The 11,178-nt window shown below is 51.3% G+C and overlaps 1 protein-coding gene across 2 annotated transcripts; it reads left to right on the top strand.

Annotated features, from left to right (window-relative positions):
- Positions 1-93: 93 nt before the first annotated feature.
- SNRPA (small nuclear ribonucleoprotein polypeptide A) lies at positions 94-11,098 on the top strand. Of its 2 annotated transcripts, XM_040252800.1 has the most exons (7): positions 94-336; positions 798-892; positions 4,021-4,193; positions 6,440-6,619; positions 8,702-8,875; positions 9,299-9,387; positions 10,724-11,098. In XM_040252800.1, exons 2-7 carry the CDS (start codon positions 820-822, stop codon positions 10,881-10,883), a joined length of 849 nt encoding a protein of 282 aa, XP_040108734.1. In that variant the 5' UTR covers positions 94-336; positions 798-819; the 3' UTR covers positions 10,884-11,098. The 2 variants fall into 2 exon arrangements, with proteins under 2 accessions (XP_040108734.1, XP_040108733.1); XM_040252799.1 differs by lacking the exon at positions 94-336 and having other exon boundaries at positions 595-892.
- The last annotated feature ends 80 nt before the right edge of the window (positions 11,099-11,178 follow it).

The raw sequence follows: 11,178 nt of genomic DNA, 5'->3' as shown, positions 1-11,178 counted from the left end.
GAAAGGCCTTGGAAGAGACTGCCGCAAGAACCGAGTCCCGATTGGCAAGAGGCGCGTGAGGGGGCGCGACCTCCACTGATTGGTCCGTAGTCGCGTGCGCCGCAAAAGGGTTTGCAGGGGCTGGGCGGAGTTTTTCTGCTGAGGCGGGAACCCAATTGCCGTTTTTATTGGCAAAATCTGGGTCCGGGAGCTAGCCTTACTCTGATTGGCCAAGCTACCAAGTTTCTGCGCAGGGGTTGGCTTGTAGATAGACAAAGGCGGGTCCAGAGGAGGAAGTTTTGTGGTCGGCGCTCAGCAGCGTAGCAGACACCGCTTGCTGGAGCTGAGTCTGTCTTGGTGAGTATTCTTGGGCACAAACGGCCGTAGGCGCCTGGCGGCGGAGCGCTTGACGCCCGGGCTTTCCTGCGCCTCATGTAGTGGGAACTATTTTTTTTCTGCGCGAGGCCAGGGTTCGGCAAAGTCGTCCCCCCTGCCTTAACTGGCTCTTACATCCGGGCCATTTCTCCTGGGCCGCCCTTTGAGCGCGTGGGCCAGTGGGAATCGCCTCCTAGGCCGCTCCGCCTACTAAGTCGAGTAGAGCATCCTGGGACTCGTAGTAAACCTCACGAGATTTCCCTCACCACGCGGGGAGGAGAAGCTGTGTGTTGCGTTTGCTTTGTTTACGAGCCGTGCTTCCCTCTTCCCTCCTCTTTACCTTACTTGACTTTCTCTTGGAAGGAAGATCCTTTAGTAGCCCGCGTTGGAACAAAAGGATTTTCAGAAACCCAGGACTGAGTGGGACTTTTTCATTCTTTCAGCCCTACCTCAGCAACTTACTCCATGGCAGTTCCCGAGACCCGCCCCAACCACACTATTTATATCAACAATCTCAATGAGAAGATCAAGAAGGATGGTGAGTTTTCGGGGTAGTCCGGACACCAGGCTATCCCGCACGAATCTGCCCCCTCTTCTGTCCCCAGCATCCATGTCTCTTCCTCAGCCTTCTCCAGCCAAACTCTTTTAAGTTCGGCCTTTGCACAAGCTGTGCTTTTGATATTCCTCATTTTCTCCTACACTTTTCCTGGTAACCTGGTAACTTGCTTGTCTTTCAAGGTTTCAGCTTCAAGACGCCCCTCCTCCAGGATGCCGCCCCCTTCCCTTTTCCACCCACGTGCTTGCCTCTGACTTCCTAAAACCCTGAACCTCCCCAGCCAAGTCCTGATCTGGCTGTCAGGGGACTGTCTGTTTCCTGGCCTTTGAGCCCCAGGAGGGTAAGAACTGCAACTGTTGGTCACTGTCATGCCCTCAAGTGAATAATCCACAGTGAAAACGTTTCATTTCAAAATAAAGTGAAATGAACCATGATGGTGGGTTACACTGGGTACCAGGTGCTGATGTATAAATAATGGTTACATTTAACTTTCACAGCAATCCTGCAGGAAGGACCTATTGTTCCCATTTCTCAGATTAGAAACTGAGACTCCAGAGGGATATGATTTGCGCAAGGCATACAGCAGGGAAACGTGCTTGAGACCACTATATGGAATTCGGGTTAAGAACTCGATTCTAGATATGACATACTTTTCTTTTTTCTTGAGCAAGTTAACACTTTTTATTGAACTTCATGTTTTTATAAATATAGGAAAGCTGGGCAAAATCTGTGCACAGATGTTATGGGGAATCTATGAGCTAAACTTCCATGCTTTTTTTTTTATGGTGCCTAGCCGTTAGTAAGGGTTGGATATAAGTGTTAGCCCTTGTTACCTCCTCAAGAAAACTGTTAGGAGAACTGAAGGAGCTTGCTGGCATTAAGTTGAGGTTACCAATAAAGTTGCTATTGAAGATAATAAACAAGCCATGTAAATCCCTGATATACTGTTAGAGCATTGTGCCCAGCCAGTTCTCTGTGGAGCTGTGGACACAGTGGTGACTGAGACAGTCCTGGTCCTGACTTCATGGAACCACAGTCTAGTAGAGATGACAGATCTGCTCCCAGACAGTGATAGCCCAGAGTAGCCATGGCCATAATTGGGGGAAGTTGAGGCATAGTAGTCAAGGCTGGGATTGGGCACTTGGAAAGAGGTATTCAGGTTCATAGAACAGGAGACATTTTGGGAAAGTCTGCCAGGTAGAGGAAGCAGCATCTGTGTTACAATGAGGGAGAAGAGTGACTAACCTGGACCAGCATATGCAAATGTCCAGGGGCAGAAGAGAGCCCAAGGCATTCTGGGAACCACATGTACTGCAGTTTTAGGTGCCTGAGACTTAGAGGCTGGTGATTCATGGAGAACATTCAGGAAAGCAGTGCACTCTGGCTCCTGATGCCTTGAGGGCTGGGTGGGTGTTTTACTTCATCCTGAGGGCTTTGGGGAGCCAGGCAAGGGATGCAGTTAATTGTGAAAGGTCTTTTCCAGCTGTGGAGGGTGGACTTGCATGGGCAAGAAAGGAGACTGGGGAGAGGCCCAGCACCCAGGGGAATGACTCGGGCCCACACTGGGTTCACGGGGGTGGCAAGTGGAGACAAATCTCAGAAATGTCATCAGAATTTTTGGCTGTTTGCTTCCCTCTTTACCCAATCCCCCTTTTCTTTCCTACCGTCTCTTCGGCCAGGTATCTTAAGCTCAGGTACCTTCTTTGCATAAGACTGGTACCCTTTCCTGGCTGTCCATTTGCTAGGGAGGTTTGGTGGTCCTGGGTTCAGATGGACTTGGGTCCTCGGCCAGTGACAGATCCTCTGAGAGCCTCTGTCCACATTAGTAAAATTGGTTCAGTTATAATTGTTAACTCATGGAGTAGAGGTAAAAATTCAGTGAAGTTATTCCCAGAAATCATTTAATGATGTGTTTATTCAGGCAGATGTATTTGGAGATTTGTGTGCTGGCAACTGTACTGTTAATTAGGTTTTTGTTGTTGTTGTTGTTTTGGCTCACACCAAGGGGCTTATGGAGAAGGCAATGACACTCCACTCCTGTAGTCTTGCCTGGGAAATCCCATGGACGGAGGAGCCTGGTAGGCTGCAGCCCATGGGGTCACTAAGAGTCAGGACACGACTGAGCGACTTCACTTTCACTTTTCACTTTCCTGCATGGGAGAAGGAAATGGCAACACGCTCCAATGTTCTTGCCTGGAGAATCCCAGGGACGGGGGAGCCTGTGAGGCTGCCGTCTCTGGGGTCACACAGAGTCGGACACGACTGAAGTGACTTAGCAAGGGGCTTATGGGATTTTAGTTCCCTGACCAGGGATTGAACCTGGACTCTTGTCAATAAGAGCAAAGAGTTCTAAGCACTGGACCACTAGGGAGTTCCCTGTGGGATATTGTGATAAACAAATAGGATAGACTTGTACCTCTTCAGAAAGAGGACCAAACAAAAAGGAAACAAACATGATGTCAGGAGGTGGGAAGTCCCATGAAAGAAAAGCAAGTAGGTTCTTACGGTGAAGGGAGTGACATGAGGGGGCTCTTATCTCACCAGGGTGGTCAGGGAAGGCCTCGGGTGGTAATATCTCTGCTGAGTCCTGGGTGACTGGAAGGAGGCAGCCATGTACACATCAGGAGAAAGTTGCTCCTAGTAGAGGGAGCAGTCAGTGGAAAGGTCCTGAGGCAAGGTTGCTGTGACGAGCCTGAGAAAGGGCTGGGAGGCCAGTGTGGCTAGAGCTATAAGAGTGAAGATGGGGCATGGGGAGAGATGAGGTGGGAGAAGTCACCAGGGCCGGATCAGAGGAGCTTGTGTCAAAGTGCTGGAGACAATGAAAGTCCTTGCATTTATCGAGCATTTACTGTGTGCCCTCTTTATGTGTGACTCATGTTCCCCTGCAGCGGCCTTGTGGGGTAGGTATTGTGACTGTTGACCTACTGCAGAGTCAACGCACATGACCACCTGAGTGGTTCTAGACTGCTGATGGTATTGCTCAGTACTCTTGTCAATGGGCTGATGGTTTCCCTTCTGGGCTGCATTTCCTCTGAAAAGCGGAGCTCCAGCCCCAGGACTTGATACCCCGGCCTACAGTCACCCCTGGGTCTTTTCTCTCCCCACTGCAGAGCTGAAGAAGTCCCTGTATGCCATCTTCTCCCAGTTTGGCCAGATCCTGGATATCCTGGTGTCACGAAGCCTGAAGATGAGGGGCCAGGCCTTTGTCATCTTCAAGGAGGTCAGCAGTGCCACCAACGCCCTGCGTTCCATGCAGGGCTTCCCCTTCTACGACAAGCCCATGGTGAGCACCGGGTGTGGAGGGTATGGGTGTGTGCCCGTGCCAAATGTTGTTGCAGGCTGGATGGGTCTGGTCTACTGTCGCCTGTAGTCCAGAGCCTTAAGGATGGGAGTTCCTCCTGTTGGTCCTCGGTGTCCACTGTTCACTGTACTGGGGCAGTGGAGACACAAAGCAGTCATGAGAAGTCCCAGCTCTGCCCTTATAGACCCACAGTGCCACTGGAGAGACACGCCTGTCTCCAGGTGGCGACGACCCGAGGGGTCAGGGCTGGGACATGCGAATGCATGGAACTCAGGGAGCTTACTCTCACCCAGTCTGGGAGTTTGCAGGGGAGCCTTTCTGGATGAGTAAGAGTTGGAGAAGAGTAGCTGAGAAAGACAAACTAAGGATGGGAGATAACCAAGAACCTGTGTAACTGAGAAAGTGAGTCAAGTTCATTCAGCAGAAGTGAAGGGTGGGAGATGGTGGGGTGGGCGTGGCCTGGAGAGTTGTCAGAAGTCAGGCTAAGGAGCTGATCCTGAAGGTGGACTTGACTCCAAGGTTGCCGGCAAACCGTGGAAAGGTTAGGGAGATGCCTGTGGCTGTTGGGGAGGATGGATTCAGTTGTGGAAGATGGGGTTCAGTTGTGATGGTGAGGCTGGGTCAGGGTCCCAGGTCTGGGATAAGGGGAGAGTTCATCTAGCATCAGGGGTTCCAGTGATGGTTAACACTGGGTACCAGGTGCTGATGTATAAATCATTGTTACATGGGGCCATGGGATGGGAGGAAGTGGGTTACAGATGTTCAGTAGGCCTTGAACAGATGGGTGTCTATTGTTCAGAGTCCTTGCGCTGATCCAGAATTCCTGTCATATCAATCAGTTCTCACCTGATAGGAATATGCCTCCCTGAACCAGTAGGGTGGTGACAGCAAGTGTCAGTGCCTGCAGGTCCCAGGCAGGTTGCTTCACACGGAAGACATTGGCCCCAGGGGCACAGGGCCTGGTGCCCTCACCCCCTTCTAGAGGGGGCTGTTCTCTGACTCCTGCCTGTGTGTCCTGTTGTGGGTGTGTGAGCCCACAGTTGCCACGTCTTCCATTGCTTTTCTGGAGTAGCTGGAAATTCCCTTTTGAGGACTAAAAATCACAAATCATTTTACGTGGACCTTCCTCCCCTGCTTTTCTCTAACATCACTGCTTGAAACGTAGGAAATGCTGAGCCACTGTGAGCTCTATCAGGGAATCCTGTCAACTCTACCTGGAAAACCTCCACTGAAAACAAAATTTAAAAAAAAAAAACAACAACAAGAAATCCAAAGTTCCACTCCAAAAAAACCCTCCACTGATTCTTCCCACTCCTCCCCTGGTACCCGCCTAGTCCCAGCCACCACCCTTCTCCTTGTTTTGACCCTCTGCTCCTCCCAGGCCTCTCTCCATCCCGTGGCCACAGCGTTCCTTGGGAGTCACAAGTGAGAGCTTGTCATCCCCTTGCTTATAACACCCTGTGACTCCCGGCTTGCTCAGGAAAAGACAAAGTCCCAAGGCCCCCTGTTGGCTCTGTGATGTCCCCTCCCTCCTCATCTATGTAGGCCTCCCTGCTGTTCCTTGAACACACCCCATACGCTAGCTCTTCGTGGCTCTTCCTTTGCTAGAATGCTTTTTTTCCCTAGATGCCTGCATGCCTCCCTTCCTCCCTCCCTCCCTGTCTTTACGCCAGCATTATCTCCCTGAGGTCTTTCTGGCTGCACTCTGAAAATTTCACTTCTTCTCAACTCCTCACCTCCTCTTCCCCTGTTGGTTCACTTTTTGATCTCTGCCAAATTGTCTCCAGCGAACTAATGCCATGAGGGCGGGGCTTTTGTGTGATTGGCTCATTGCTGAATCCTGAGCACATTTGGGTGCTCTGTAACCCACTGAATGAGATTTAGTTTGGAGCCTTGGTCTCGTGTGTGTTGGAAAGCCCCCTGTATAGTGCTCCTGTCCCAGCCTGTTTCCTTGTACCCTGAGTGATGCTAGGGGCTGTCCCATCTTGCTATCAGAATCCCAGCATCCATTCCTGAGAGCTTGCTGCACGCCAGGCACTGTCTAGAGCGTGTTTTAGCTCCTGGTCCTCCTGGTCGTCCTTTGAAGTGGGAAATACTTCAGTATCCATTTGACGGATGGGGACATTGAGGCCAAGGGATTTCTATGATGTTTCCCACCAAGCTCCAGGCAAGGTCTGATTTGGGCTCCTAAGTCCAGTCTCCTTCACCCTCTGCTCTCTGTTGGGCAGCGCATCCAATACGCCAAGACTGACTCGGATATCATTGCCAAGATGAAGGGCACCTTCGTGGAGCGGGACCGCAAGCGGGAGAAGAGGAAGCCCAAGAGCCAGGAGACCCCAGCTGCCAAAAAAGCTGTGCAGGGAGGGGCGGCCGCCCCTGTGGTGGGCACCGTGCAAGGGCCTGTCCCGGTAAGCCAGGGCCCACAGGGGCAGCCCTCTCCCCATCAGGTCTTCCTCAGCCTCATAGGCTGGCGCGGGGGTGCAGTAGGGAGAGGTATCCCCCTGGGGATCCAGACATTCCCCCCACTTCCATTTTTCTTGTGGAGATTGTGTGCCTATCTATAGCGGGATGAGCATATGAATGATGGTATCTCCACTTGGAAATGTCTAATGTCTATACCTCTCTGCCAGTTTTTTGGGGTCTTTTTCTGTGTGTCTCAGTCTTTTTGTTTTTTCTCTCCTTGACCTTGATTTTGCTGTGTCTTCTAAAGTCAGTGTCTGTGTAGCAAATCCAGAGGAAACCACTAACCAGCTATTAGGATTGAAAAGAATTTCATTTAACAAGGTCACCAGATCAATATGGAAAAGTCAGTTTTGTTTCTGTACATTAGCAACAAACAAGGATACTTCAAATTGAAAAACACCTCCAAGGAAAGTGTGCAAGGCCGCCCACTGAAACAATAGAACATGGCTGAGAGAAATTGGGAGACTTAGTGCTATTAAGATGTCATTTCTCTCCAAACTGGTTTAAGAGCCAACTCTGTTCCAATCAGAATCCCTAGAGGGGTTTGTGGGGACATACAGGCTATCTGTAAATGTCTGTGATGGCAAAGCTGGGGCCTGTTGTTCAGGAATGGTATCAGAGTGGCCTGAGGATGGGAAGATGGACCAGTGGGGCAGAGTAGAGTCTAGAAACACGCACATGTGTACGTGGTCGCTCTGTATATGACTTGAGGTATCACTGCTCTCCAGTGGTGAAAGGGCTTTTTCCCCTAGTAAATCGTACTGGACCAATTGGATATTTGTAAGAGGGAAAAGTTAAGCCCTGCCTTGGCTACATATAAGTTAATTTGAGATAAATGGTAGACTTGAGTGTGTCAGCACCAGTAATCAAAGTTCTTGAAGAAAACAGAAAAATGTCTTTATGACCTTGGTGAGGCTGTAAGAGTAGAAACATCCTGTTTTCTAAACAAGATACAGAAAGCATAAAGTACTGAAGAAAAGATGAATGAATTGGACCCACTCTGGTCTCCGAACCTTCTGATGGCTTGTCTTGTGTCAGTGTCCGTGTCTGGGTTAAGCTGCCCCCCTCTTACCCTCTCTGCTCTTGCTGTGCCCAGCTGTCCGTCCAACTTTGACTTCACATGGGTTTCAGCTCCTATCTCCCCTGGGAGCACGTGCTTTTTGCCTTCAGCCTCTCTCCCTTCCCCTTGCTGTCACCCCTTCCCATGTCTTTCTGCATCAGCCCTGACCATCCCCTCCACCTCTGCCTTTCACCGTCTGTTCTCTGGGCCTGTTTCTTTCTCCATACAGTCTGTTTATTTATTTGGCTGTGTTGGGTCTTAGTTGCGGCATGCGGGATCCTCCTGTTTTGACACACCGACTTTCCAGTTGTGGTGTGCCGCCTTAGCTGCTCCGCAGCATGTGGGGTGTTAGTTCCCAGACAAGGGATCAAACCCATGTCCCCTGCATTGCAAGGCAGATTCTTAACCACTGGACCAGGGAAGTCCCCATAAAGTTTTAAAGCAGTGCAGCATGCTGCTTATAGTGTTTATTTCCACCCCTTTTAGTTGATAACGTTTTTATTTTTCTCCTAGTCTTTTTTTTCCCAGTAGGCCGCTAACTTTGTTCATATGTCTACAAGCAAAATTAGGCCATTCTGACTAATTTTTCTTTCCTTTTTGGGGGTGGGGGGAGCCATACTGAGTGACGTGTGGGATCTTAGTTCCCTGACCAGGGATTGAACCTGTTCCCCCTACAGTGGAAGCACCAAGTTCTAACCACTGGACGGCTAGGGAATTCCCCTAACCAATTTTTATATGTTAAAAAAGTTTCTATTTATTTTTCTAATTTGGTGTCCCCTGTGACCTTGGGCCTGATCTGCTCCATCCATCCCTCTTTGGATGCCTTTCTTGCCTTTTCCAAGTCTGGATCTTTTCTGTGTTTCCTGTAACAACAACCTTTTCTCCTCTCTGCTTCCTCCCAACACTGAAAGCACACCTCCTCCCACCTGCTGGTGCCCCTCTCAGCCCTGCCCTCCTCTCCCCACAGGGCATGCCGCCGATGACTCAGGCGCCCCGCATCATGCACCACATGCCGGGCCAGCCCCCCTACATGCCGCCCCCGGGCATGATCCCGCCTCCAGGCCTGGCGCCTGGCCAGCTCCCGCCGGGGGCCATGCCGCCACAGCAGCTTATGCCGGGGCAGATGCCACCTGCCCAGCCTGTAAGTGTCTGGTCCTCCCGGGGTCTGGTACAGTCAGGAGACAGGAATGGCAGGCAGGGCGCTGTTTTAGGTTGGGTGGTCTGGGCAGGCCTTCCCTAGGAGTTGCTGTTGGAGGATGAAGATTTAGCAGTGGCATCAGCCCCTGGGACAGAGGAATTGGTGTGTTTGCTGGAGCAAGTCAAAGGGAGGCTGGAACGGGGGTGGGCTCCACCTCGGTTCACTCTCAACTTCTGCTGAGCACCCGCTTATGGGTGCAAGTGTGCTCCCTTGTGGCTTACAGTCTAGGGTACAGTCGGGTAGACAGGCAACAACGTGGGGTCTGTTAGGTGAAAGACTAGAAAGAATCCAAGCAGGGAGAGGCTGGAGGGCAGGAGGGCTGTAGATCCCCGACCAGACTTACGGTCTCCCGTCGCTCTCCTGCAGCTTTCAGAAAATCCACCAAATCACATCTTGTTCCTTACCAACCTGCCGGAAGAGACCAACGAGCTCATGCTTTCCATGCTTTTCAACCAGTAAGTGGGGCCTGTGGCTGGGCTGGGCCCAGAGGGTGGTGGCCGCGAGGTGGCACCACAGGGACAAGCCTCATGGTTCTGTTCGTGGAGCCCGAGCCTGTGCAGGCAGGGTCAGTGCCTGGAGGCCAGAGGGAGGAAGCTGAGGCCGGCCCTGCAGCGGCCGGGCGTGGATGTCAGCAGTGGCCAGGATGGGCAGACTGTCCTCTGCCTTTATGGAGGTGACTCTGGATCTCATCTTCCCAGTCTCTACCTTAGACAAAGGCGAGGTGCAAGTCCAGCAACAGAGATGTCACTGAATGCTGGCTAGACTGGAAGAAGTCAGCCTGTTCAGACTGCAGGTGTGGGGTTGGGGGATGCTCGACCCCTCGGGGATGTGCATGGATGTGGCCCATTCTGTGGTGTAACTGTCCACTGTTTAGTCAAGTGCTCACCTAGATTTCTCTGGTGGCTCAATAGTAAAGAATCCACTGCTAATCCAGGAGATGGAGGTTCAATCCCTTGGAAAAGGAAATGACAACCCACTCCAGCATTCTTGCCTAGGAAATCCCATGGACAGTGGAGCCTAGGGTCACAGAGTTGGATGTAACTTAGTGACTAAAGAACAACACTTGGTGACTTTGCTCCTGACTGTATGAAATTCTGTCATGCCCAAGGGGCTGGGTGCGGCATTCTTCATGGTGCTGCCAGGAGCTGGAAGCAGCCTGGGAGAAGGGCGAAGTCAAGTGCAGGTGCTCGCAGTTAGAGGGAGCAGGACCTTTTATACCCAGGTCGAGAGGAAATTTTGAAAAAACTGAATGAAACAAAAATCATACCATTCAATTTTATACCATGTCCACAAAACAATGCACAGTTTCTAAGAATACTGATGGGGAATCCTGAGGATGGTTGCCTAATGGGGAAGGAACTAAGGAATGAGAAGAGGGAAATGAAAGAAACAGCAGATCAAAAGTAGAGGGTAGTGGTTATTCTGGGGCTTCCCAGGTGGCTCGTTGGTAAAGAACTCGTCTGCCAGTGCAGAAGATGCAGGTTTGATCCTCAGGTTGGGAAGATCCCTTGGAGAAGGGCATGGCAACCCACTTCAGTATTCCTGCCTAGAGAATCTCCATGGACAGAGGATCCTGGTGGGCTACAGTCCATGGGGTTGCAAAGATTCGGACTCAGCTGAGCACATCAGCTTAGTACTGTCCCCATTTTGGGCTGGATGACCCTTTGTTATCGGGGCCATCTTCTGCATCATGGGGTGTTTAGCAGTATTCCTGGCCCCTACTCACTGGATGCTCGAATGTTTGAGGGGAGTGCTGAGGCTGGATCCCTAAGGTCTCTGCCTTTCTCTCAGGTTCCCTGGGTTCAAGGAGGTCCGGCTGGTCCCTGGGCGGCACGACATCGCCTTCGTGGAGTTTGACAATGAGGTGCAGGCAGGGGCCGCTCGAGATGCCCTGCAGGGCTTCAAGATCACCCAGAACAACGCCATGAAGATCTCCTTTGCCAAGAAGTAGCACCCTTTCCCCATGCCTGTCCCGGCCCCCTGTTCTGGGGCCACCCCTCCCCCCTTGGTTCAGCCCCCTGAAGGTAAGTCCCCTTTGGGGGCCTTCTTGGAGCCGTGTGTGAGTGAGTGGTCGCCACACAGCATTGTACCCAGAGTCTGTCCCCAGACATTGCACCTGGCGCTGTTAGGCTGGAATTAAAGTGTTTTTTGCGGTTTGTTTTTTCACAACCATTTGTTTTCATTTTCTTGTCCTCCATGTTTCCCTTCCCTGAACACCAGAATATTCTTAGTGTTGAGCAGCTCAG

Source organism: Oryx dammah, unplaced genomic scaffold (genome assembly GCF_014754425.2).
Source record: "Oryx dammah isolate SB20612 unplaced genomic scaffold, SCBI_Odam_1.1 HiC_scaffold_13, whole genome shotgun sequence".
NCBI lineage: Eukaryota > Metazoa > Chordata > Mammalia > Artiodactyla > Bovidae > Oryx > Oryx dammah.
This window is presented reverse-complemented; position numbering and strand designations above follow the sequence as displayed.